Raw genomic sequence first — 24,856 nt, 5'->3', positions numbered from 1 at the left:
GGGGGGGGGGGTAGGGGTGGGGGCGGGGAGGACGAGATCCCGACTGGAGGGGCGGGGAGGACGGCGCGGGCAGGGCTCTGCCCACCTCTCCCAGCCTGCCTGACTTTCCCGAACCTCCGTTTGGTTCTCGGTCCAGCCCCCGGCGACTTGTGCTGATGGCGCTCATGGGCCGGTCTCCGGACGAGGCCCCACCCCCGGGGCACCCATCAGGCCCCAGCTCCAATGTCAGCGCCCTCGCGGGTCGCGGGAGCCGCAGTCTCAGATTCCCGGCCGGGCCACGCTCTCCGGGACTGGGGCTCCGAGTTCCCAGCTTTGCAGGCGTTTCCTCGGGGCGTTGGTGGCCGAATTTGGGAGTAGTGACCGGGAGATGCCGAGTGGTGACGGCAGTGACGATGATAATGTTAATAAACGGCCTGATTTTCAGTGGTCTGTGTTTGTTGGCGGTTTGTTCATTACCAGTTGCTGAGCGATTTAGTGTTATCTTACTAAAGATCCAGAACAGAAATCATTTGAGCACTCTTGACTCTTTCACTCCATTTTACAGATGTGAAAATTTAGAAATTAGGGAACTTTGCTGCAGTCACATAAACCAAGTAATGGCAGAACGGGGATTCAGATTTGGTTTTGCCTCATGTGAGAGCCCGTAGTCAAAACATTGCGCTACATTTTTAGCAGAAAAGAGGCTTAGGACCTAACAGACATATTAAACGTCTTAATACGTGTTTGGTACTTTTTGCACAACTACCTCATGAAAGAGACGTTGAACTCTACGAGTTGTAGAAAGGGAATCACTCGTATTTTTCGATCATTCCAACTGTTTGACTTTGGGCAAGCTACTTAATCTCTCTGTGCCTCTGTTTCCTCAAATATAAAACGGGGTTAATAATACCTACTTCATGCAGTGGTGAGGCCTTAAAAGTGGTATGTATACACTTGGGTTAGTATTGTCCGTATAAGATGCCTTTGGCAAAAACTGAGCACTGTCCGCAGTGTGGAATGAAAAATCTTATTTCCCTTTTATTCTATTCCATTTTTCATTATACTTTACATTATCTGAAATTGTATTTGTTTTCTTTTTTCCTTGCATTAGTGTTATCTCCACGAAGCAGGGACTTGTGTTGAGTTTTGTTCCTTGTTATGTGTTCAGTACCTAGAATAGCACCTGGCATGTGATAAGTGTTGGGTAAACACTCCGTTGAACGGCGGGATGAGCAAACACATTCGAATCTGGCATGGTTGACTCTGAAGCTTAACTTCTCTGCTATTGAGGCTTGTAGTCTCAGACTTCCCTCCTCCCCCTTCCCCACTTAAGAATCTTTAGGTTTGCAATGAGTGTTCCTCTCCTTCCAGGTGAAGGTGCTGAAGGAAAAGATAGAAGCTGAGAAGGGTCGCGATGCCTTCCCCGTGGCTGGACAGAAACTCATTTATGCTGGCAAGATCCTGAGTGATGACGTTCCCATCAGGGACTATCGCATTGATGAGAAGAACTTTGTGGTCGTTATGGTGACCAAGGTGGGTGAAGTGTGCTGGTTGGGAGGGTGGGTGACTTAGCTGGGGAGCTGACAAAGAGCCAGTGTGCCCGGGAGAGATTAGCTATGAATAGGGCGGGGCTGAGACGGGATGGGATGTTGGGGCTAGATAGGGATATTGATGCCTGCTCCTTTTTCTGGGTGTCACAGGCCAAAACTAGCCCAGGCACTTCAGTACCCCCAGAAGCCTCACCTACTGCTGCCCCGGAGTCCTCCACGTCCTTCCCTCCAGCCCCTGCCTCAGGCATGTCCCATCCCCCACCTACTGCCAGAGAGGACAAGAGCCCATCGGAGGAATCAGTCCCCACGACATCCCCGGAGTCCGTGTCAGGGTAAGGCCAGGGAGCAGAAGCCCCAGCTTGGGCCCTGTCTTCCCAGCACATTCCAGCATATACGTGTTCCTACATACCTGGGGGAGGGCAAGCCACCAGAAGCCAGGGTCCGATTTCTCTCTCTTGAATTTGCAGCTCTGTTCCCTCTTCAGGTAGCAGCGGGCGAGAGGAAGACGCGGCATCCACGCTAGGTGGGTGGGTGGTCCCCAGGGCAGAAGCAGTTGGGCGCCCCAGCTGGCATCTGGGCCTTGTGTGGGTGTGGGAGGGCCTGGGAGCTACCCTTGCCCCTGGGTGACCCAGGCCTTGCTCCTCCTTCCACAGTGACTGGTTCTGAGTATGAGACGATGCTGACAGAGATCATGTCCATGGGCTATGAGCGGGAACGGGTCGTGGCCGCCCTGAGAGCCAGCTACAACAACCCGCACCGAGCCGTGGAGTATCTACTCACGGTGAGGTGGGGCTACTCCCTCCTGGGGAGGCCTCAAGGGAGTACATGGGCTTACATGCCCCGATGGGTGGTCAGAAAGGCAAAACCTGCCCTCAGAAGCCTTTGGGTTGTGGTTCCAGCCAGGAAAGGCTTCCTGCAGGAGCTGGACATAAGTGGTGGGGTGGGCCTGTGGAGGGCAGGGCCAAGGCCTCACCCGTCCTCTGCCAGGGCTGAGCATGCAGAAGGGAGGTAGCGGGCAGCCTGTGCGTTAGAACTAAATAGGACCCCTGACAGGGAATTCCTGGAAGCCCCGAGCCGGAACATGGTTCTGTCCAGGAGAGCCAGGTGTCGGAGCAGCCAGCCACAGAAGGAGGTGAGCTGTTGGGGAGATGTGCATGTTGGGTGTCTGCTGTCAAGGCGTTGGACTCTCCTGCCCCCAAACTTTTGGGAGTCCGGCATGGTGTCTGACTGCACACCTTCCTCCTGCCAGCAGGAGAGAACCCCCTGGAGTTCCTGCGGGACCAGCCCCAGTTCCAGAACATGCGGCAGGTGATTCAGCAGAACCCGGCACTGCTGCCTGCCCTGCTCCAGCAGCTGGGCCAAGAGAATCCTCAGCTTTTGCAGGTGCGGCCCTGGGGGTGGAGGGAGCCATGGCAGGCACCACCTCCACTCCGCTGTGGGTACCACGGCCCCAGAAAGCTAGCCCGGCCTAGTGTGGTATGTTGGAGTCCCTCTGTATTTGGAAAGCAGGACTAATGACAGCCCCCCGCTGCTCTGTGTGATCTAACGATCTGCCTGGTTTCGTGTAATTTTCTCAAACACCTTGTGAGGTATGGGTGCTACTGTCATTGTCTCACAGAGGAAGATGCCAGAGGTCTGGAGCAGTCTGGCAGGTGGTGTGGTGTGTGTGTCTGCCTCCACCCTCTGGGTCCTTTGCTCTACCTTCTGGGTCTTCAGGCTCTGGCTCGGCCTCACATACAGTTAGTGCATCCTGAGTGTCCACAGGGTTGCATGGCACCACCCAGGACCCGTGTGTCCCAGCAAGGCTCTGTCCTGCCCTTGAAGGTTCCTGTGCAGAGGGGCAGTGGCCCTTGGATGTGACAGGGTTTTCTGGATCCTCTGTAAAGGCCTGCCTCTCCTGGTTTAGGGCCTGTCATTTGCTGCCGCTCCTCCTGCTTACCGTCTCCAGGTGGTGCAGGGCACAGGCTGCACGCCTGCATTCTTCTTTTCTGTTTAGTGTTCCCTGTATGTCACCTTGGGTGATGATGTTCCCCCCACATCGATGTAACCAACCTGAATCTCCAAGTGCCCCGCTTATCCGTGGCTGATTTGACACAAGCATGAAAGTGCTTTCTAGATGCTTAAGACTTCAGAGCAGATCCTCTTCCCAGCCCTCCCCATCCCTGCAAGGACCAGCCTGGGCACAGCCCCCACAGTCCCATTCTCCAGCAGGAGCCAGATTCCTGAAAAAGCACTTTCTGAGGTGAAGTTTAAGTCGGACATACATAAAAATAGAGTTGTAGAACTCCCAGATATGCAACACCCACATGAGTTAGTCTTTTAAAAATGGGCGGGGGGGGGGTGGCAGGGGCATGGCCGCGGCACCTAGGTGCCTCGGTCGGTTAAAGAGCTGCCTTCGGCTCGGGTCACGGTCCCTGGGTCCTGGGAAATGAGCCCCGCATCAGGCTCACTGCTCAGCGGGGAGCCTGCTTCTCCCTCTCTCTCTCCCCGCTGCTCCCCCTACTTGTACTCTGTCAAATAAATAAAATCTTCAAGAAAATAAAGTGTACAAGGATCACGTCTTTCTCCATTTAACCATCACCGTGGTGTCCTTTCATACTAGAAGCCACTAGAAGAAAGCACGTCTGGTCTTTGCCTTTCTTTGTTTTGTCCCCCTTCTGTTGCTTGTTCACTTTGTTCTCGCCACATGGATCTTCTGTTTCTGGGATTTGTCAAGTGCTTTTCTGTCTCCAGGCCTTTGCACTTACTGTTCTTTCTGGAGGAAACTTCCCTTCCCATCTTGCAGATCACAGGCCCGTCTTTCCTGGCCTGCAGAATTTTTTTCTAGTCCAGTGTTTGCCCTACAGTATGACAGGCCCACTATTTACATTGTAAATAATTGCCCATTTATTTGTTTATAGCCTGTCTCCCTACCCTGAAAGTCAGCTCCGCCAGGACAGGGCCTGTATTCGCTCTTGTGCTGCTGTTTGGGCACAATAGGCACCCTCTAAATAGGAGCTGACTGAATGAAAAAGCAGGGCGTGATAAGGGGTGGGCGGGCATCAAGGGCTGTGGGTCACAGTCCCTTCCCCTCTGTCTCCCACAGCAAATTAGTCGGCACCAGGAGCAGTTCATCCAGATGCTGAACGAGCCCCCCGGGGAGCTGGCAGACATCTCCGATGTGGAGGGTGAGGTGGGCGCCATAGGTGAGGAGGCTCCGCAGATGAACTACATCCAGGTGACGCCACAGGAGAAAGAAGCTATAGAGAGGGTAAGAGGCCGGCCTGAGGGGGACCTCCCTGGTGGGCAGGGCCCCCGGCCCCTGCTCATGCCCACCCATCTTCCTGCAGTTGAAAGCCCTGGGCTTCCCAGAGAGCTTGGTGATCCAGGCCTACTTCGCTTGTGAAAAAAACGAGAACTTGGCTGCCAACTTCCTCCTGAGTCAGAACTTTGATGACGAGTGATGCAGGGAGGCCAGGCCGCTGCCCCCCAACCTCCCAGCCCCCCAACTCCACAAAAGTTTTATAAAAGAAAAAAATATATATATATTCATGTTTATTTAAGAAGTGGAAAAAAATCAAAAACCTTAAAAAAAACCACCCCAATTTCCCACCCTCCTCAAGTGGCCCCCATTCCCACCTTGGCCTGAGAAGACCCAGGCCAGACAGCTGTCCCCCATCCCCCACCCCAGCCCTGCCTGCTCTAAGAAACTGGCAGGACTGGAGGCGACAGATGGGCCCCTCTTGGCCTCTGTCCCAGCTCCCTGCAGCCAGATGGAGAGGCGGCTGCTTGTTTCCCCCTCCCCTGAAGAGCCCCTGAGACCTCCCCCCGCCTTCTTCCAGGGTGAGGGGAAGCTGGGGCCCCAAACTTTGATCCTTCATTGGAGTGCCCCAACCTTTCGATCTGGGGTTAGCACTTAGAGGCCCAAGGACCCCCTCCCCAGTCTGGCCTTGGCCTCTGGCCTGCATCCCTTTGCTGGAGAGGAGGAGGCCTGGTTTGTCCTGCCTGGGGAGGGGGTAACATCAGAACTGCTCTGGAGGTCAAGACCACGGCTCCACCCCAGGACAGAACCGTGTCTCTAATAAAGGTTTTGAAGTGAATAAAGTTTTAAAAGCCAGTCCTGTGGTGTGTGCCTACTGGGGCTTCCTACTCCAGCTCGTCTGGGTCTGGGGGCTAGTTGGGCACAGGTGATATGGCAGTGCTGAGAAGGGGCAGAGTGGTCTGTCAGCCTCTGCAGGTTGGGGCTTCCAGTGTCTCCACACCCGCCTTGAGGCTATCTCGTTCCTAGGCTGTGGGCCCCAGCCCCAACTTAGCCTTGGAAGGGCTGCTTCTCCCTACCCCCCACCATCACCACTGCAGTCTGTTTTGGCTACACTTCCCCCCCTAGTAATTGGCTAATTACTGGAGATTAATGTTGGTAAACAGAAGCCGCCTTCTCCTCTGCCATCTGCTCCTCCATTATTTCCCCCACTGCATCCCCCTTTTTCCCCCTGAAGCCCCGGTTAGTCGGCATGGCCTAGAATCCCCAAGTAAGCAGTGCCAGAAAGGGTGGGGGATTCCCTGGCCCCAGATGTTGGGGGGCCCAGGAAGGGGCATGATGCGAGAGGACACAGAGCTCTCCAGGGCTGGGGCTGTCGGGCAGCAGATTTTATTGCAAGAGGCTAGCTCAGGAACTGGGTGCCACAGAGGGTGCCGAGTCTTGGGCCGCAGCAGCAGCCAGTGCAGCAGCTCGTGCCTCCTTCTTCTGTCTTTGTTTCTCCTCCTTGAGGCGTTTACGCTGCTGCTTCTCCAGGTCCTGTAGCAGCTCCTGGAAGCGGGCACTCCTCGGGTCCACATGGTAGCCCAGGCGTTCCTGGGCCTCAGCCTGCAGTCGGGCCCGCCGCTCCTTGTCTGCCTGCTCCTTCTCCCTGCGCTCCTGCTGCTGCCGCCGCCAGTTCTCAATCATCTGTGGCATCTTGGCCATTCTCTCTGCAATGAGCTGCTCTCTGCAGGGGAGGGTAGAGTGGTGAAGACAGCAACACCCAGCCAGAAAAGGAGCACCCGTCCACCCACAGCCCGCCCCCTAGTCTGCCCACATTCCGATTCCCCCAGCTCCCCCAACAGATGTGAAAAACTGGGAAGACGTGGTGGTCATTAAAACGGTCAGGTAAAGTCCCAGACAAGTGAAGTAACAGGCAGGAGAGATGAATTAACTTGTGTGTGACCTTGAGCACAAGAGAGCTGACCTCCTCGGGAGACTCCCGAGAGTCAACTCAGCAATTCACTGAGCTGTCTGCTGAGCCATCCGAGAACGCATACCATATGGCCATTCCCAAAGCACACACTTTAATCCTGCAGACAGCACTGAGCACCTACTGTATGCCAGGCCCAGTTGTAAAGGCAAGAAATGGACTGGACCTTTCCCTCCAATCCTACAAGTCTGTAGGTGCCAGTCACAGCCCCATTTTAAGGATTAGAAACGTGAAGCTGAAAGATCTAAAGCCCCCATGGCAGCTGGAATGGGGCAGAGACTGGGGTTCACATTCCAGCTCCACTGTTTACTACCTGGGTGACTGGACAACTGACTCCACAAACTCCCAGCCTTCGGTTTTTCATCTCTAAAATGAGGGTGATCCCCTCTTCCTCTTAGAGTTATTGTGAGGACAAAAACAATGAAAAGCAGGAACACGTTTGGCCTGCTCCCCCAACCTGCCTGCCCTCCAGGAAGTGGCACCGTCCTGATGTTCCTGGTCTTGCATCTTCAAGTCTAATCCTTCAGACCTGTCTCCAAGTCTGACCTCTGCCCTTGACTCCAGGCCCCATCACCTCCCACTCTTCTCCAGCTACACTGACCTGGCAGTTCCTTAAAGCTTCTTCCTACCTTAGGGTCTTTGCACCAGCTGTTCAGGAACACTCCCTAAGATCTCCCCATGGCTATGTGTGGGCATTCAGGTCTCTGAGGATCAAGTCCTTAGAGGTCCGAGGTCTCACAAACCAAACTCGTCCTCTGGCGCACACATCTTCCACCCAGTTTTATCTTCCTAATGGTTCACTGCCGCCATCTGAAATTATCTTGTTCTCTGCTATGTGCTCAGCACCTGCGACAAGGCCTTGCACGCAGGAGGTCCTCAGCCCACAGCCCCGCGCCTGCCCGACCGCACACACCTGGCCTGACGCTTCTGCTTCTCCGCCAGCTGCTGCACCCGCAGCGACTCCTGCATGGCCGCCAGGCTCGGGCACCATTCTCGCTCCTCAGCCTCCAGTTCGCGCAGCTGCTCCCGCGACGGCCACAGCGAACCGGCGGCCACCCCGGAGGCGGCGCCGTGCCGCGCGAACTGCTTGGCTGCGTAGCGCGGCCCCAGCTGCCAGCGCGGGGTCAGCGGGTTGTCTGGGTCCGGCCACCAAGGCCCTGGCGCGCGGCGTGGGGGCGGCGGCGCCCGGTAGTCACGGGAGCCCCGGCCCAGGGTCGCCGGCAGCTCTAGCAGGAAGCGCGCCCGTCGCACGGGCGCCGCCATCTTGGCTGTACGGGGTCCTCGCGGGCCGGCAGGGCTGGCCACAGCACTGCCTGCGCGCGAGGTCCGACGGCAGCCTGGGCGGGGCGCGGGACGTCCCTGCTGACTCGGTTCCGCGCAGGGGAGCTCTCGAAGGGGGAATAAACGTTTATATACCTTCAAGTGTAATTTAAAATTTTATTTTACGGTTATTTATTAAAATCTCATTAAGTTTTAATTTTATACGTTTAAAGTAGCACTTGTTTTTTTTTATTTCAAAATTTGAATGTCTAGGGGCGCCTGGGTGGCTCAGCCGTTAAGCGTCTGCCTTTGGCCCAGGGCGTGATCCCAGGATCCTGGAATCGAGCCCCACATCGGGCTCCCTGCTCCACTGGGAGCCTGCTTCTTCCTCTCCCACTCCCCCTGCTTGTGTTCCCTCTCTTGCTGACTGTGTCTCTCTCTGTCAAATGAATAAATAAAATCTTAAAAAAAAATTTTTTTAAATGTCTAAATTCTGAACAAATATTTAAAAACTTAAATATTACTTCAGTTTGAAGTTTAATCTACATATTACTTTATATTTTATTTTATTTTTACACGTTACTTTATATTTTAAATATTTAGAATCTTAAGATGTTCGTTAAAATATTTAAATTTCATTTAAAAGACTTGAATATTGTTCATAATATTAAATATTTATTTTTATGCTTTATTTTATGCTTTTCAAATTGACTTTTAATATCTCAAGATTTTTATATTAAGGAATTATTTAAAATCTTACCTAGACAATTTTAAATATTTGAATTTCTACTTAAAATATTTAAAGTTGTATGATTATTTAAGATATGTAGACATTTTGTTTTAAATTTTATTATAAACATTTTGTTACTTTATGCCTTTTAATTTAATTTTTTCATATTTAAAAATATTTACAAGGTGCAGCAGTTAAACAGTATTTTTTAAAAACAGGATTTCAGCCTTAAAAAGGAAGGAAATTCTGTCTCATGCTATAACATGGATGAACCTGGAAGACATTATGCTGGGTGAAATAAGCCAGTCACAAAAGGACAAAAATCATGTGATTCCACTTATATGAGGTCTTTGGAATAGCCAAATTCAGAGACAGAAAGTAGAATGGTGGTTGGCAGGGGCAGAGGAGACAAAGAATGGGAGTTAGCGTTTAACAGAGTTCCTGTTTGAGAAGGTGAAAAAGTTCTGGAGATGCACAGTGATAATGTTTACACAGCAATGTGAATGTGCTTAATAGTACTGAACAGTACACTTAAAAATGATCAAAATGGTATGTTTTATGTCACATATATTTTCTCTCTCACACACACACAAGAACTGCGGTGTGCCGGGTGAACTAGGAAGCCCGGAGAAGAATGTTCATAATTTATCACCACAGCACATCTACCATCTGTGTCAATCCCAAGCTGGAAACAGCCGGCCCCTGAGTCCATTGACAGCAGAATGGAGACCTAAATTTTGATGTTTCAACCAACAGAATACCACACAGGAATGGAAGAGCAGAAATTAAAGCTGGGTGTAATCTCAACGTGAGTGATTCTCAGGAACATCATTTGCAACAAAGGAGGCAGGGCCCAAGTCATTCCTTTTCATAAGGGAATGTTTTTCACTGCGTAAAGTTTACACAAATTGTCCTTTTTATGTGAAATGGAAAAATTCTGGTGTCATTATGGATGCACACCTTTAGGGATAAAGGATAAAGGCAAGGCAGCGATCATTCTGGAAATCAAGATGGGACACTGGTGGGGATGAGGGGACATCTGGGTAGTGGTCACGTGGCAGGGGGAAGAGGGTCACTTGGTAACAGGTCATTGAGCTGGACAGTCCTGTTCTGTTTGATTTTCTCCAAGTGGACTGTATTTAATGTAATGTTATTTCTTTAAAAAAAATTTATTTATTTATTTGTCGGAGAGAGAGAGCGAGCACAAGAAGGGGGAGGAGGAGACAGAGAAGCAGGCTCTGCACTGAGCAAAGAGCCCGAGATGGGACTTGATCCCAGGACCCTGGGATTGTGACCTGAGCCGAAGGCAGACGCTTAACTGACTGAGCCGCCCAGGCGTCCCAAATGTTATTTCTTGATCTGGGCCACAGGGGTGCCTGAGTTATAATTATTCTGTAAACTGCGTATGTGTGGGCTGCGTACTTTCCTGTAGATTTATTATACTTTGTAAGTGAAAAAAATAAAAATACAAGCAACAAAAAGGATTACAGTGAGCAGTCGTACTCCCACCTGTCTCCCATACCCCCTCCCCTGACCCTGCCTGAGCTTCTCCCCTGACTTGTGTTAGTTTCTCATGTATCCTAGAGCATTGCTTTAGACATTGTCATTTACAGTGTTAACGAATTATTTTGCAAGGACAGATGAGTACAGTCACCTACGTCATCACCCAGAGTTAACAGATATTAACACTTTGACTAGATTGCTTCAGATCTTTTTTGTTTAATGGAAATATAGTTGACATACAATATTATATTAGTTTCAGGTGTTCAACGTAGTGATGTGACAATTACATACATTACAAAATGCTCACCACGATAAGTGTAGTCACCATCTGTCACGATACAATGTTATTACAATATTGTTGACTGTGTTCTCTATGCTGTACTTGTCATCCCTGTGACTTTGTTTTATAACTGGAAGTTTGTACCTCTTAACCCCCTTCACCTATTTTGCCCATCCCTCCACCGCCTCCCCTCAGGTACCCACTTTCAGATCCTTTTTTTAAAAAACTCCTTTTATTTTATTTTATTTTTTAAAAAGATCTTATTTATTTATTTGACAGAGAGAACGAGAATGCACAAGCAGGGCGAACAGCAGAGGGAGAGGGAGAAGCAGGTTTCCCGCCGAGCAGGGAGTCCTATGCGGGGCTCGATCCCAGGACTCTGGGATCATGACCTGAGCTGAAGGCAGACGCTTAACCATCTGAGCCATGCAGGTGCCCCTAAAAAACTCCTTTAAGTAAAACTTGCCCCCTACTATGAAAACCTCCAATGACAGTAAGGCCTCCACCTACAAATGCCACCCCTTTCCCTCTCCACCCTTGTAGGAGGAACAATTATTTTGAAATTAGCTCATCTAGGACCAGACCAAACTTTATGCATTTGCTACTTATCTTGAAAACAATATGCAATATATATTTTATTTATTTATTTATTTTTAAATTTTTTATTTATTTATTCGACAGAGATAGAGACAGCCAGCGAGAGAGGGAACACAAGCAGGAGGAGTGGGAGAGGAAGAAGCAGGCTCCTAGTGGAAGAGCCTGATGTGGGGCTCGATCCCAGAACGCCGGGATCACGCCCTGAGCCGAAGGCAGACGCTTAACCGCTGCGCCACCCAGGCGTCCCATATTTTTAAAAGATTTTATTTATTTGAGAGAGTGAGAGCAAGAGAGAGAGAGCACAAGCAGGGGGAAGAGGTAAAGGGAGAGGGAGAAGCAGACTCCCTGCTGAGCAAGGAGCCCAATCTGGGACTGGATCCCAGGACCCTGAGATCATGACCTGAGCTGAAGGCAGACGTTTCACCGACTGAGCCACCCAGGCGCCCGCAATATATATTTTTAAACAATTTACATTAACAGTATTCGGAACGTATTAGATTGCAACTTTCCTCCCTCAACTTCACGCTTTCCAGGTGTTTCCACGCGGATCCCTGGAGATTTATTGTACCTGCTGTGCGGCTGGTTTTCACACTGTGGGTCAGGAGCCCATTATTGACTCAGGAAATCAATGAAGTGGGTTGTGACTAGCATTTATTTATTTATTTCCAGGTTTACAATTAAGGGAAGAATGGTTCATAGAAAACTTTTTATTTCAAAAATTATTTATTTAAAAAATTGTGGCAAAACAACACGCAAAGTTTACCCTCATCATCATTTTAAAGTGCGCTGTTCAGTGGCAGTAAGCACATCCACACTGTTGTGCAATCAGTACCAGAATCCAGCTCGAGAACTTTGTCATCTTGCAACACAGAAACTGTCCCTGTTACACACTCACTCCTCATTCTTCCCTCCCCCAGCCGCTGGCACCCACCATTCTATCTCTGTCTCAATGAATTTGATGACTCTCGGGACTTCATATAAGGAGACTCATACAATATTTGCCCTTTTGTGACTGGCTTATTTCACTTAGCCCAATGTCCTCAATAATGTCCCCATTGTGGCATGTGTTAGAATTTCCTTCCTTTTCAAGACTCAGTGACATTCCATCATATGTATTTACCACATGTCATTAATTCATTCATCCACTGATGGATACCTGGGCTTCTTCCACCTTTTGGCTGTTGTGAGTAATGCTCCCATGAACACGGGTGTACAGTGATTATTTTTAATAGAAAAAATAGAATAGAATAAAAATATCAGATTGTCTCACATGTAGTAAGTGTAAATATCCTTTGGTGAAACTTTTATTTTTGTCACATATACATGTTTGTATATACTAGTGTTTCAGTTGCAAATGATACCAACAAACCGTGCCCCAAACAACCACTTTGATGATGCTCATAGACTGTGTAAGTCAAGAATTTGGTTGTCAGGGGCACCTGGGTGGCACAGCGGTTAAGCGTCTGCCTTCGGCTCAGGGCGTGATCCCGGCATTCTGGGATCGAGCCCCACATCAGGCTCCTCCGCTATGAGCCTGCTTCTTCCTCTCCCACTTCCCCTGCTTGTGTTCCCTCTCTCGCTGGCTGTCTCTCTCTCTCGAATAAATAAATAAAATCTTAAAAAAAAAAGAATTTGGTTATCAACAATAACCAAACTATGGAAAGAGCCCGAAGGTCCACCTACTAATGATCGATAAAGAAGATATGGTGTCTCTATATATGCAATGGAATATTACTCAGCCGTCAAAAAGAACAAAATCTTGCCATTTGCAGTGACGTGGTTGGAGCTAGAGGTTATTATGCTAAGCGAAATAAGTCAGTCAGAGAAAGACAAATATCATATGACTTCACTCATATGTGGAATTGAAGAAACAAAACAGATGAACATATGGGGGGGAGAGAGGGAAAAAAACCATAAGAAATTCATAAGTATAGAGAACAAATTGAGGGTCGGTGTAGGGAGGTGGTGGGGGATGGGCTAGATGGGTGATGGGGATTAAGGAGGGCACTTGTTATGATGAGCACTGGGTGTTGTATGTAAGTGAAGAACCACTGAATTCTACTCCGGAACCATATTGCACTGGATGTTCACTAACTAGAATTTAAACACAATTTTGCAAAAAAAAAAAAAAAAAAGGAATTTGGGCAGGGCACAGTGGGGATGGTTTGTCTCCGCTCCATGCTTTCTGCGGCCTCAGCTGGGAAGAATGTGAACTTGAATGAATTGATGCCTGGCTACTACAATCATCAGAAGGCATCTCCCTTCATTCATGTCTTGTCATTGATGCTGGCTGAAGTCTCAGCTGGCTATTGGCTGAATATCTTCTACAAAGTGGTTTCTCCATGGGAGCCAATTCGAGCTTTCTCACAACATGGTAGCTGGCTTCCAAGTGCACAAGGCTGGAGTGCATGGCAATTTTATGACTGAATCTCAGAAGTCACATGACATCATTTCTGCTCTATGCTATTGGTGGAGCCAGTCATAAAGGTTGTCTAGGTTCAAGGGGAGGGGTCAAAGATTGTCATGCAATCAAAGGATTTTCTTTCTTTTTTTTTTAAAGCTTTTTTTTTTTTTTTAGATTTTATTTAGTTATTTGACAGAGAGAGTGAGAGAGCACAGCAGAGGGAGCAGCAGAGGGAGAGAGGGAGAAGCTGGTTCCCCGCTAAGCAGAGAGCCCGATGCAGGGCAAAATCCCAGGACCCTGAGATCATGACCCGAGCCAAAGGCAGACACTTAGCCAACTGAGCCACCCAGGCGCCCGCAATCAAAGGGTTTGCAAGGTCACATACAAAGAATTGTATGTGGGATGGGCATACTCTTGAGGTCTCTTTGGAAAGTACATTCTGCCACCCCTGGTTCACAATATAAAGTGTATTTCTCACTGCACTTAGTTGTAAAAAATAAAAGTTAAAAAGTTGCAAAAAATCTCTGCTCAATATTGTTCATGGTATGAATAAACTATTCCAGCAGGCTGTTTTGGCAGACATTTGGTTCCATTTTTTCTTGATTGCAAAGATAATGTGGCAGTGAGCCTCCCCATCCGTGTCCCCCTGTGCCCACGGGGAGGTTTCCCTGGGGTACCCAACAAGTTTTCCCCCAGGATTTGCTGAGGGACACCTGGCCGGTGTGGTTGAGGTCTAAGTGAATGAGGGGACTGAGGAAGGAGGTACATTGCAGAGCAATAAACAGGGGTCAGCCATGCAGGCATTATAGGCCATGGTGAGGAGTTCGGTTTTATTCCAAGGGCAATGGGGAGCTGTGGAAGGTCTTTGAGCAGAGAAGAGATGGATATGATTTATGGTTCTCCTCTGGCTGCTGAGAAGATCAGACACTGAGTAAAGCAATATGTAGAAGCAAAACACGCATTAGGAGGTAGAAAGGGCCACGCGGTCCCTGACCTGCACTGGCCTCAGGGCCTTTGCATTACCTTTGCTGTTACTATGCCTAGAATTGTCTTCCAGGATCTTTATAGGGTGGGCTCTTTCTTGTCATTCATGTTTAACTCTGCAGTCACCTCTTCTACTTTCTTGAAACTTTGAAGAGATAGGTAATGAAGTAGAGCTGGACTTTGACCTCAAACAGCTCACAGTCTTGCGGGTGAGACACAAAAATAATTATAGTGGAGGTGAAAGAAGTAATTTCCCACAATGGGGCTGATGGGCAGCCAGGTGTGGGACTTGTAAGCAGCAGTTTCATACCGGACCAGGAAATTTGGGATCCACTCTGAGAAACACCAGTTTAGAAGCTAACAGTAGGCACGTTGATGTCCAAGTCGCCTCAGCTGAGTTTCAGCCACTGGCCAGGGCTCTGCACACAGCGGGGCCAAATGGCACTGGGGTGGGGTGGGGTGGGAGTTGGGGTGGGGGGCACGGAGGGGAAGAAGTTTCTGAGGGCAGGTCTTAAATTGAAATTTTATTTAAATTAAAATTTACATAGCATAAAATTAATCATTTTAAAGATTTATTTGCTTGAGAGAGAGAGAGACAGAGCACAGGGAAGGGCTGGGGGACAGGGAGAGAGAAACCTTAGCAGACTTCTTGCTGAGCTTGGAGCCGACACAGGGCTCCATCCCACGACTCCTAAAATTAATCATTTTAAAGTGAGCAATCCAGGGGTGCCTGAGTGGCTCAATTGGTTGTGCGTGGGACTCTTGGTTTCTGCTGAGGTCCTGATCTCAGGGTCATGAGATCGAGCCCCGTGTCAGCTCTGTACTCAGGGTGGAGTCTGCTTGAGAATCTCTCTCCCTCTCTCTCTGCCCCTCCCGCTCATGCTCTCTTTCTCTCTCTCAAATAAATAAATAAATAAGATGAACAATCCAGGGGCGCCTGGTGGCACAGTCCGTTAAGCATCTGATTCTTGGTTTCACGATCTTGGGGTCATTAGATCGAGTCCAGCGCCCGGCTCTACGTTCGGCAGGGAATTTGCTCAGGATTCTCTCTCCCTCTCCCTCCCCCTCTGCACCTCCCCTTAACGCATGCGCTCTTTCTCTCTCTCAAATTAATAAGTAAATAAAAACTATAAAAAAAATAAAGCGAACAATCCAGTGGCATTTAGCACATTCACAGTGTGTGCAACTAGCACCTCTGTCTAGTTCTGGAGCATTTCCATCACCCCGAAGGGACGTTCCATCCCCATTAACAATCATTGTCCCTTACCCCCCCCTCCAGTTCCAGGCAACCAGTAATCTACTTTCTGTGTCTACGGATTTTCTCTAATTCTGGACATTTCATATAAATGGAGTCATTTGTGACCCTTTGTATCTGGATTCTTTTTCTTTTCTTAAAAATATTTTATTTATTTATTTGACACAGGGAGAGACACAGCGAGAGAGGGAACACAAGCAGGGGGAGTGGGAGAGGAAGAAGCAGGCTCATAGCGGAGGAGCATGGAGCCCGACGCGGGGCTCGATCCCAGGACTCTGGGATCACACTGTGAGCCGAAGGCAGACACTTAACGACTGAGCCACCCAGGAGCCCCTGGATTCTTTTTCTTAGCGTGCTTTCAAGGTTCATCTGTACTGTAACATGTATCAGTCCTTGCTGGACTGAGTTGTGTCCCCCCGCCCCACAATTCATCTGTTGAAGTGCTAACTCCCAGTACCTCAGAATGTGACCGTATTTAGAAATGGGGTCTCAAAAAAAGTAACGAAAATGAGTTCAGTATGGTGGGCCCCAGCGCAGTCTGCCGGTGTCCTTCTAAAAAGAGGAAATCTGGACACAGACTCATGGAAGGAGGACCCTGTGAAGACACAGGGAGGAGATGGCCTTTCACGAGCCAAGGAGAGAGGCCTCAGAAAACAAACTAACAAGGGTGACCCCTTGATCTCAGATTCCTAGGCTCCAGAACTGTGAGAAGATAAATTTCTGTTTATGAAGCCTCCTCGTCCCCGGTCCTCTGTTACGGCAGCCCGAGCAAATTACTATGAACTTCATTCCTTTTTACAGCTGGACGATATTCCATTGTAGGGATTTTTTTTTTTTTTTGTAGTAGCAAGATGGAAAATAACATAGATGTCCAAATATGGAGGGCCGGTGAAGGAAACTGCTAATTAGCCACAGGATGGAGCACTAGGCAGATGTTAAAAAGAAGGAAGGTGCTCGTGGGGCGCCTGGGTGGCTCAGTGGGTTAAGCGCCTGCCTTCAGCTCGGGTCATGATCCCAGGGTTCTACGATCGAGCCCCGCATTGGGCTTCCTGCTCAGTGGGGATCTTGCTTTTCCCTCTGCTTCTTTCCCCTCTGCTTGTGCTCTCCCTCTCTCTCAAAAGAAGGAAAAGGAGAAGAAGAAGGAGAAGAAGGAGAAGAAGAAGGTAAGAAGAGAAAAAGAATGAAGGTGCTCTATAGATCATGGTTTTCAGAGTTTGGTCCCCAGACCAGCAGCACCATCACCCCCTGGGAACTTGTTAGAAATGCAGGTTCTCAGGCTTCAGCCCATACTCTACAGTGAGCTCTCCAGGTGACAGGGACACATTGCTGAAGTATGAGACCCACTGCTGTATATGACCATACTGACACCCTAGGCGTTCACAGCACCCCCAGCGTGGTTTTTAAAAATACCAATGCCTGGGGCGCCTGGGTAGCGCAGTCGTTAAGCGTCTGCCTTTGGCTCAGGGCGTGATCCCGGCGTTCTGGGATCGAGCCCCACATCAGGCTCCTCCACTAGGAGCCTGCTTCTTCCTCTCCCACCCCCGCTGCTTGTGTTCCCTCTCTCGCTGGCTGTCTCTGTCTAATAAATAAATAAATCTTTAAAAAAAATAAAAAAAATAAAAACACCAATGCCTGGATCCCATCCCCAGAGATCCCACTGTAATTGATCTGGTTCAGGGTCTGGGAAGGCATTACCCAATTAGAAATGACTCTCATGGGCAGCTGGGAATGTGAACCACTGATACGGAGCAAACTCCCAGAAAGAGGAAGTGCAAACGAGTCAGGTCCCAGATGGTTCGTTGCAGGACTGATCATGATGGTGAAAAACTGGGTAATGGAAAAATAAATTTGGGGTCTACACGTGCAGCAGAATACTCTTCAGAGTGGAAATGAAGGAATATGAAGTGGAGGACAGATGAAAGTTAAAAGGATATATAGATTATGATACCATGTATATTAAATTTAAAACAACAAAACAATTTTATGTATCTGAATGGACACACATGCAGTAAAGCTATAAATACCGGCATGGGAATTAAAATTGGCCAATTCAGGAATTAGGAACAAGGATAGAGCCAGTTTCTCTCGTATCTCCTATTTTGATTTTTTAATTGGGGTAATGAGCACAGGGGTGTTTGCTTTATATTTTTATCTAAACTTATTTGAATGCCTGAAATAATTCACTTAAAAAGCAAGGGGCAGACCAATGGTATAGATTGCTTTCATTTGTACTTTTTTCCCTTAAGTTTCCTTTTGTATATTTAAAACATTTTTTTAAAAAGATTTTACGTGTTTGTCAGAGAGAGAGAGAGAGCGCACAAGCAGGGGGAGCAACAGGCAGAGGGAGAAGCAGGCTCCCTGCTGAGCAAGAAGCCCTACGTGGGAGTTGATTCCAGGACCCCGGGGATCATGACCTGAGCCAAATGCAGACGCTTAACCCACTGAGCCACCCAGGTGGCCCAAAGCATTTTTTTAAAGTAGGCTCCACACCCAGCATGTAGCCCACTGTGGGGCTTGAACTCAAGACCCTGAGGTCAAGACCTGAGCTGAGATCAAGAGTTGGAAGCCTAACCAACTGAGCCACCCAGACAGCCTAAAACAACATTTAAACTCTAAAGTGAAGCCCCTGCCCAAAAGGAAAATCTTGCTGCTCTTTTCAACGTGGAAATACAAACGCAAGTAAAGCGTCGCTGTAAATTCTTATCCTCCTCCCCCAAAAGGTCAGCACATAATAGACGTCTAGTTCTTTTTTTAAAAACTTAATTTTTCTTGGTTATCTTTCCAGGTAAAAAGGAGCTTCCTTAGCCCTGTACCATGGTGTAGTATTATGGGATTATGCCTGCTGAGTCTGGAGAACAGTGAGGAGGCCCCATGTGGCTGGAGGGAGAGAGAGGGGGAGAGGGTGGGAAAGCTGAGGGGGGGATGGTGGTGATAGGAGCAGACGGGGCGACGTCTATGGGCTGCAGGGAGGACTTGGGCTGTTACTCCGGGTGAGGTGGTAGCCCTGGAAGGTTCTGAGCAGAGAAGAAAAGTGCCTGGACACAAGGGCTCATGGGCGCCTTCCGGCTGTTGGAGGGACCAGACTTCGGGGAGAGGTAGTGGGAGCTGGAGCACCGGGGTGGAGGGACCGTATTGGTTCGAGTGGGACATAATGGCTGTGTCCGGGTGGGGGACCGAGAGAGGAGTGAGAAGTGGATGGATTCTAGGTAGATTCTGAAGCAGGCGGGACTTACTGTCAGATCAGACCGGGGAGGGGGGCAGTCAGAGAAAGAGAGGGGTCAGCAGTGCTCCAAAGTTTGGGGTCTTAGCACCTGGCAGGAGCTGCCATCAGATGGGTCTAGAGGACAGCGGGAGGGCGGGTTGGGGGACTCTCAGGAGCCCAGATGTAGCGGGGTGAGTGGGAAGCACCCTCGCACCTCCAGCTGGGGCCATCCAGAAGGTAGGTGTCCTGGGCACTGCCGCCGCGCAGTCCCGAGAGCCGCCGCCAGAGGGCGAGCGCGCCCCATCGCCCTCCTCAGCTTCGCGGGGCGCGGGAAGGGCGGACCCCGCCGCTTCCCACGGCCCCACGGCCGGCAGCTCCTCGCCTGGGTGCGAAATGCGGACCACGGAGGTGTCAGGGTCCGGCTCGGACTCCCCCAGGCATCCCCGGGGCTCCAAATCCTGGAACGCGGCTCCCACCCTCTTCATGTGTTTCCAGCACTCCTGCCTCCACCCCCCACCAGGCTGTTCCCACCACCTCCAACACCACCTCAAGGCTCTGAAAAATGTCACCTCCAGGCTCTGAAAAATGTCACCTCCTCAGGGAGGCCTTCTCTGACCACCGTGGGGGCAGAAGCCCCCGCCCTGACACCTGTAAGACACATCCTATTTAAATAACTTCTTAACCCTGAAGGCTCTGAAATAATCTTGTCTTGCCTGTTTTCTGCGCTGCGTGTTAAATCCACAGTGAGGACCCATTTCTGTCTTGCCCCCCCCCTGTATCTGGGGGCTCAGAATGATGCCTGGCCTCCAACAGGTGCCAAAGGAAAAACAGCTATAATGGTGTTAATCATGGTCTATTCGTGGTTGTATTCTAAGCTGTTTTGGGGTTCTCAGAGCAACCCCACCAGGTAAGGAGTGTTAAAAACACATTAAATAGATCTCCATAACAGAAGAGGGAGCTGTGGCCCAGAGTAGTTAAGGGGGTTGACAGAGGTTGCACAGCCAGAAAGTTGCAATGTGGAGGCTGAAACCCGAGAAGTCTGGCTGCAGTGTCTGGTTTTGCCAACCGGATGGACAGTGCCCCGCACCTGGGAAGAAGCCCCTCAGAGCCTCCAGGCATTGTGTCCCTGAGCCCTGTTTCAAGTCACGCCTTTCCCCGGTCCCCAGAGCCCACCCACCCACAGACTCAGCCCCCAGATCCCTGCCAGGCTGGGGGGAGGGGTGGGAACTCAGCAGGCCTCAGTTTATTTTCCTCCCCACTGTGGGTTTGCAGAGGCATTTCCCGAGCTGCCCAGCTTGGGGGCAAGCCATTAAAAGCAGGTCCGAAGGGCCGAGACTCCACTCACCAGACAGCAGGGTTGACTGCCCAGAACCCTGAGCCCAGTCCCAGACTGACTGACAGACGGACGGATGTTCCCCAGCCAGCTGACAGCTCTCCTGAGCCTGCTCAGTGGGGCCCAGCTGCACACAGGCTCCAGGAGGCCTGGACCCCTGGGTCCCTCATCTCAGCTCTGGGCTGCCACCAATCAGACCCAGGCTCTGGGCCAAGGAACCCTCGGCTCCCAGGTACAATCTTCTGCCCTCAGCAGCTGGAAGGCCTTCTTGGGCCTGCAGAAAACTGGGCCGCTGGGGAGAGGGAGCCTGCATCACGGGCAGGAGGTGGCCCCCACCGTGTCTCTGCCACTGGACCCGCAGGAAGTGGCCCATGAGACGTGCAAGGCTGTGCCGTACACCCAGGTGAGGGTGGGTGGGGGAAGGGGAGGGCGGAGTTCCAGCATGGGCGGAGAGCATGGATTGTGGCGCTGCCCAGATCTGGGGTCAAGCCTCGAATCCTCCATCTAAATGTCTCCTCTCCTCAGTTTCCTGTCTTATAAAATGAGGCATAAGCCTCTCCTACCCAACCATGCAGTTTACCTCCATCCTGGTCTCCCACCCAAGTCTGTTCTTCCACTGAATACCTGAGTCACATTCCCTCCCTCCTCCACTCAGAACCCTCCATGGCTCCCACTTTACTCAGAGCAAAAGCCACTTCCTTCCCGAGGCCCAGAAGGCCCTGCACCCTCTGCCTGTCACCTCCCTGACCTCGCCTGCTCCCACTCTCCCCTTACGCACTTCACTCCTGCCACACCGGCCACCTGGCTTTTTAGCTGGACACGCCAATGTCACATCTCCCTTTGGGCCTTGGCACTGGCTGTTCCCTTTCGCCTCTACCATTCACCCCCCAAACTCCCCAAGCATTCTGTGGCTCCTTCTCTCACCTCCTTGAGGTTTTTACTCAAACATCTTTTAAAAATGCAGCGCTTTCCACCCTGTTGCCCATTTCCTGCTTTATTTCTCGCTGTAGAACACATCATCGCGTAACATATAAAGTGATTTTGTAATTGCGTTGATCATATCTCCCTCACTAGGATGCCTGCTCTACCTTGATCACTTCTGTATCCCCATCTCCAGGCCTGTGAGCAGAGCCAGGCCCACGGCCCACGATGGGCACTCAATGTTTGTTGAATGAATAAAGGAATGAATAATAGTCTCTGTCTCCTAAGGGCTGCTGGGCAGTTGAATGAGACAGGTACGGGTATGGGCATTCAGTCAGTGCTCCATAAGAGCTGTGGGAGCTCAGAGCATGTGTTTAGAGCCCCGGCTTTGGTGTCTGGTGTACCTGGCTTCAAGTTATGCCTTAACTGATGATTTCTCTCTGACCCGGGGGAAGCGGCTTCCTTTCTCTGAGGCTCACTGCCTAGCTTTGCAAAAACAGACTTAACAATAGACGTGAATTTACGCATGGTGTTTGGAGCCATGCCCTGCAAGGTATCCGTTCCCAAGACCCCCTGGTTTTTTATTCATTCAGCAAATTTTCGCTGAATCCAGGAGTCGTGGGTGTGACTGTGTGGCCTTGGACCAGCTACCTTGCCCTGAGTACTGCCCCAGGCGCTCCGCACCGCCATGCACACTGCACCCAGCAGAGGGAACCCCTGGCCTGGGATCCAGCTGTGTACCCTCTCCCAGAGCTGCAGCTGCCCCAGGATGACAGCAGCTGTGTGGCTTTAGGCGAGGGACCACTCCAGCCTCCATCTCCTCCTCTGTAAATGGGGATCAAACTGTCCCCGCTTGGAGCATTGTGGGAGGAGTGAGTTCATCGAAGGTGAGCAGCCCGGGCGGCCTGGTGTTAGGGCTCAGCAAGTGTTAGCTTTTGTTATGATGTGCCTGCGGAGCCTAGGCCTTCAACAAAGCAGGGAACGGCCTGTCTCCAGGTAGCTTCTATTCTGGGAGAGGAACATCAAAAGAGACAGAACTATAGGGGCGCCTGGGTAGCGCAGTCGTTAAGCGTCTGCCTTCGGCTCAGGGCGTGATCCCGGCGTTCTAGGATCGAGCCCCACATCAGGCTCCTCCGCTATGAGCCTGCTTCTTCCTCTCCCACTCCCCCTGCTTGTGTTCCCTCTCTCGCTGGCTGTCTCTGTCTAATAAAGAAATAAATAAATCTTTAGAAAAAAAAAAAGAGACAGAACTATAAATTACTAGGAGCCCACGAAGAAAGAGATTGGCACGCTGGGAGAGAGATCACGAGGGGGTGAGATTTCCCTTGGGGGTGCTTCCGAGGAAGGAATGAGCTGGGATCTGCTCAGGGGAGGGTGCAGGGAGGAGATCAGGTGCAGGGCTCAGCAGGGGCAACGGGCCAGAAGTGGGCTTGCGTTTGGCATATTGGAGGAGCAGCGAAGAGGCTGGGATGGCTGGCTCAGGGGGAGGGGAGGGGGGCTGACGAGGATGGAGGTGGCAGGGTGGCAGGAGGGCAGGGTTTACACAGAGAAGGGCCGTGATCTGGGGGCGAGTTGGTAGAACCACTTAGTTGGAGGGGATCATAGGAGGAACCTTTACTGAACGCTAACTGTGCACTCAGCAGGGGGCCGAGGGCTTTCCTTTTAGCCCCCCCCCACCCCACCCCCCGGCCAGGCTCCTGTAACACCACTCTGTCCTGTCATCCCTCATCCCTGGAGGTGGCGGCAGACTCCTGATGCCAATCCCCAGGCTACCTCATCATCGTCTCCTGCTTGGGAGAAGCAGCCTTTCCCTATAGTAATCCTCTCTGTCGAAAGGGCTAGATTGATTTCTCTTTTTCCTGGCTGAACTTCCAGGATTTCACAGGTGAGGAAACAGGACCAGAGAGGTTGAGTAGCTTGCTCCAGGTCACACAGCCAGCAGATGGCGGTCAGGATCGAAACCTGGGCCTCTGGGGGGTGTGTGTGGAAGTGGATGGGAGCTGATTCTCCCCATTCGGGGTCCAGACTCCACTGCCCTTGACCCATCTCCCTGCCCCAGGTGCTCTCCCAGCCCGGCTGCACAGCTGTTCACCTCCGCAATCACCTCTGCTTTGGCCACTGCTCCTCCCTCTACCTTCCCAGCTCGGACCCCACCGCACTCGTCCTCTGCAACAGCTGCGCACCCACTCGCAAGCGCTGGACACCTGTGGTCCTGTGGTGTTGGGCGGGCAGCCCAGCCTCCCGGCGACGGGTGAAGACATCTACCGTGCTCATTGAAGGGTGTCAGTGCAGCCCGAAGGCGTGACCCGAACTTGATGGACAGACACACAGACGCGCACACCTTGGAGAGATGAGCGGAGACGTGCCCAGAGAGATGCCGACCTGGATCCTGAGCACTGGGTCTAGAGACCAGGGCCACAGGGACAGCCATACAGGGCTCCCGAGTCCCTGCCCCGCTCCTGGGGACACCAGACACATCCCCAGCTGTGGGGGTGGGCCACTCACAGTCATAGCACACACGTACGCAGCCCTCGGTTCGCCCGGCCCTGCACTAAGCGTGTGACGTGCACTACCCTGTGTCATCCTCAGAGCAGCCCAATGAGATAGGGGTTAGTATCATCCCATTTCACAGAGAAGGAAACTGAGGCTCTAAGAAAGAGGCAGAGTCACTCGCTCAGGTCACACAGCATAAGTGGCGGATCTAGGCAGTGTGGCAACCAATTTTAACTACCGGGATTGACACCGTCTCGTAGAATGAAAGACACACTCCCAGCTACAGGGAGGACGGGTGCTCCCACACAGACCAGGAGACACAGTGATGACCCCGTCCTTGGGACCCCAAGAAACCACGGCAGGGAGGCCCACGGAGATGCGTGGGCTCCCCAAATCAGGAGCAGGACCCGTGTGATCCCAGCTGCCCCTCCTGCCCCACCCCTTTAAGTCTCCACACAGCCCCATGCACAACGTGGCATTAAACAGGAACCATAACGGTTGGCCAAGCCCAGTTGTGCGTGTGCATGTGTTTGTGTGTGTGTGTGTGTTCCTTCAACTGGGGTTCCCTGGGAGCGGGTGGCCCTGTGCTGGGGTGTGGGTATCAGGGGTGCTCCCTCCTTAGCTGGGCACAGGGTCTGCCGTGCAGGAGGGCAGCCTGGCTTTGCGCGGCTGGAACCAGGGCCCTAGCAGATGGGCCCGTCTGGCACAGACGCAGGGACATGTGGTGCTGTCAGGGTTGCCTCCAAATGCCCCCCGGAGCGTGGGGCGGGGTGGGGGGGCGGCCAGGCCCCTCTCGGCCCTCTTCCTGTCTCAGGAAGGAAGGCCCCAGGTGAGGGGAGCAGAAGGAGGGGACCCGAGGAAACAGATGGGCCAGCAGGGCGTGGGAGCCTGTGACCTCTGACCCCACAGGCCTGCACAGAGGGGTGGGAACAGGCCCAGCCGCCAGCTCCCAAGGCCCCGCTCCAAGGGCCCTGGGTGGGGGAGGGTCACGAGGGGCCCACAGGGGGCGCACTCTCCCACCTCCCTCCAGGGTTCTGTGCCAAAGCCCGGGCAGAGTCCGAGTGGGCAGCTCAGCCCTGGCACCACGGGCACCCCGTTCTCTGGCAGGCACGAGGCGCCTGCTTCCCCCCCTTCAGCTGTGCCCACCTCCTGCCA

The 24,856-nt window shown here is 51.4% G+C and overlaps 3 protein-coding genes and 1 long non-coding RNA gene across 5 annotated transcripts in view; 2 read left to right on the top strand and 2 right to left on the bottom strand.

Moving 5' to 3' along the window:
* LOC121102536 overlaps positions 1 to 2,175 on the bottom strand; it is a 3,734-nt gene extending 1,559 nt beyond the window's left edge. The window contains exon 1 of the long non-coding RNA XR_005834620.1: positions 1,939 to 2,175. This is a non-coding gene — a long non-coding RNA (uncharacterized LOC121102536). The remainder of the gene's footprint in view (positions 1 to 1,938) is intronic.
* RAD23A (RAD23 homolog A, nucleotide excision repair protein) overlaps positions 1 to 5,625 on the top strand; it is a 5,876-nt gene extending 251 nt beyond the window's left edge. The window contains exons 2-9 of one of the 2 annotated variants that reach the window (XM_040629237.1): positions 1,351 to 1,512; positions 1,680 to 1,861; positions 1,997 to 2,052; positions 2,183 to 2,310; positions 2,583 to 2,661; positions 2,779 to 2,912; positions 4,615 to 4,779; positions 4,859 to 5,625. In XM_040629237.1, the coding sequence (XP_040485171.1) occupies positions 1,351 to 1,512; positions 1,680 to 1,861; positions 1,997 to 2,052; positions 2,183 to 2,310; positions 2,583 to 2,661; positions 2,779 to 2,912; positions 4,615 to 4,779; positions 4,859 to 4,972 (1,020 nt within the window). In that variant the 3' untranslated portion in view covers positions 4,973 to 5,625. The remainder of the gene's footprint in view (positions 1 to 1,350; positions 1,513 to 1,679; positions 1,862 to 1,996; positions 2,053 to 2,182; positions 2,311 to 2,582; positions 2,662 to 2,778; positions 2,913 to 4,614; positions 4,780 to 4,858) is intronic. The other variant, XM_040629238.1, reaches the window with a different exon arrangement.
* A 515-nt stretch (positions 5,626 to 6,140) lies between these two features.
* GADD45GIP1 (GADD45G interacting protein 1) lies at positions 6,141 to 8,040 on the bottom strand. Its single transcript, XM_040629239.1, has 2 exons — positions 7,653 to 8,040; positions 6,141 to 6,493 (listed from the first exon to the last, which is right to left on the bottom strand). Exons 1-2 carry the CDS (start codon positions 8,000 to 8,002, stop codon positions 6,175 to 6,177), a joined length of 669 nt encoding a protein of 222 aa, XP_040485173.1. The 5' UTR covers positions 8,003 to 8,040; the 3' UTR covers positions 6,141 to 6,174.
* A 12,323-nt stretch (positions 8,041 to 20,363) lies between these two features.
* On the top strand, positions 20,364 to 23,513 carry DAND5 (DAN domain BMP antagonist family member 5). The gene is made up of 2 exons (XM_008711731.2): positions 20,364 to 20,690; positions 23,268 to 23,513. Exons 1-2 carry the CDS (start codon positions 20,364 to 20,366, stop codon positions 23,511 to 23,513), a joined length of 573 nt encoding a protein of 190 aa, XP_008709953.2.
* Positions 23,514 to 24,856: the final 1,343 nt, after the last annotated feature.

This window comes from Ursus maritimus, unplaced genomic scaffold (assembly GCF_017311325.1).
Source record: "Ursus maritimus isolate PB19 unplaced genomic scaffold, ASM1731132v1 scaffold_14, whole genome shotgun sequence".
NCBI classification, from domain to species: domain Eukaryota; kingdom Metazoa; phylum Chordata; class Mammalia; order Carnivora; family Ursidae; genus Ursus; species Ursus maritimus.
The sequence above is the reverse complement of the archived record's forward strand: the minus strand, read 5'-3'. Positions and strand labels throughout refer to the sequence as shown.

Coding starts and splice junctions, on each gene's coding strand:
- GADD45GIP1 (XM_040629239.1), bottom strand. CDS start 8,002: ATGGCGGCGCCCGTGCGACGGGCGCGCTTCCTGCTAGAGCTGCCGGCG. Junction 6,494..7,652: donor AAGCAGAAGCGTCAGGCCAG/GTGTGTGCGGTC, acceptor CCTCCCCTGCAG/AGAGCAGCTCATTGCAGAGA.
- DAND5 (XM_008711731.2), top strand. CDS start 20,364: ATGTTCCCCAGCCAGCTGACAGCTCTCCTGAGCCTGCTCAGTGGGGCC. Junction 20,691..23,267: donor AGGCTGTGCCGTACACCCAG/GTGAGGGTGGGT, acceptor TCCCTGCCCCAG/GTGCTCTCCCAGCCCGGCTG.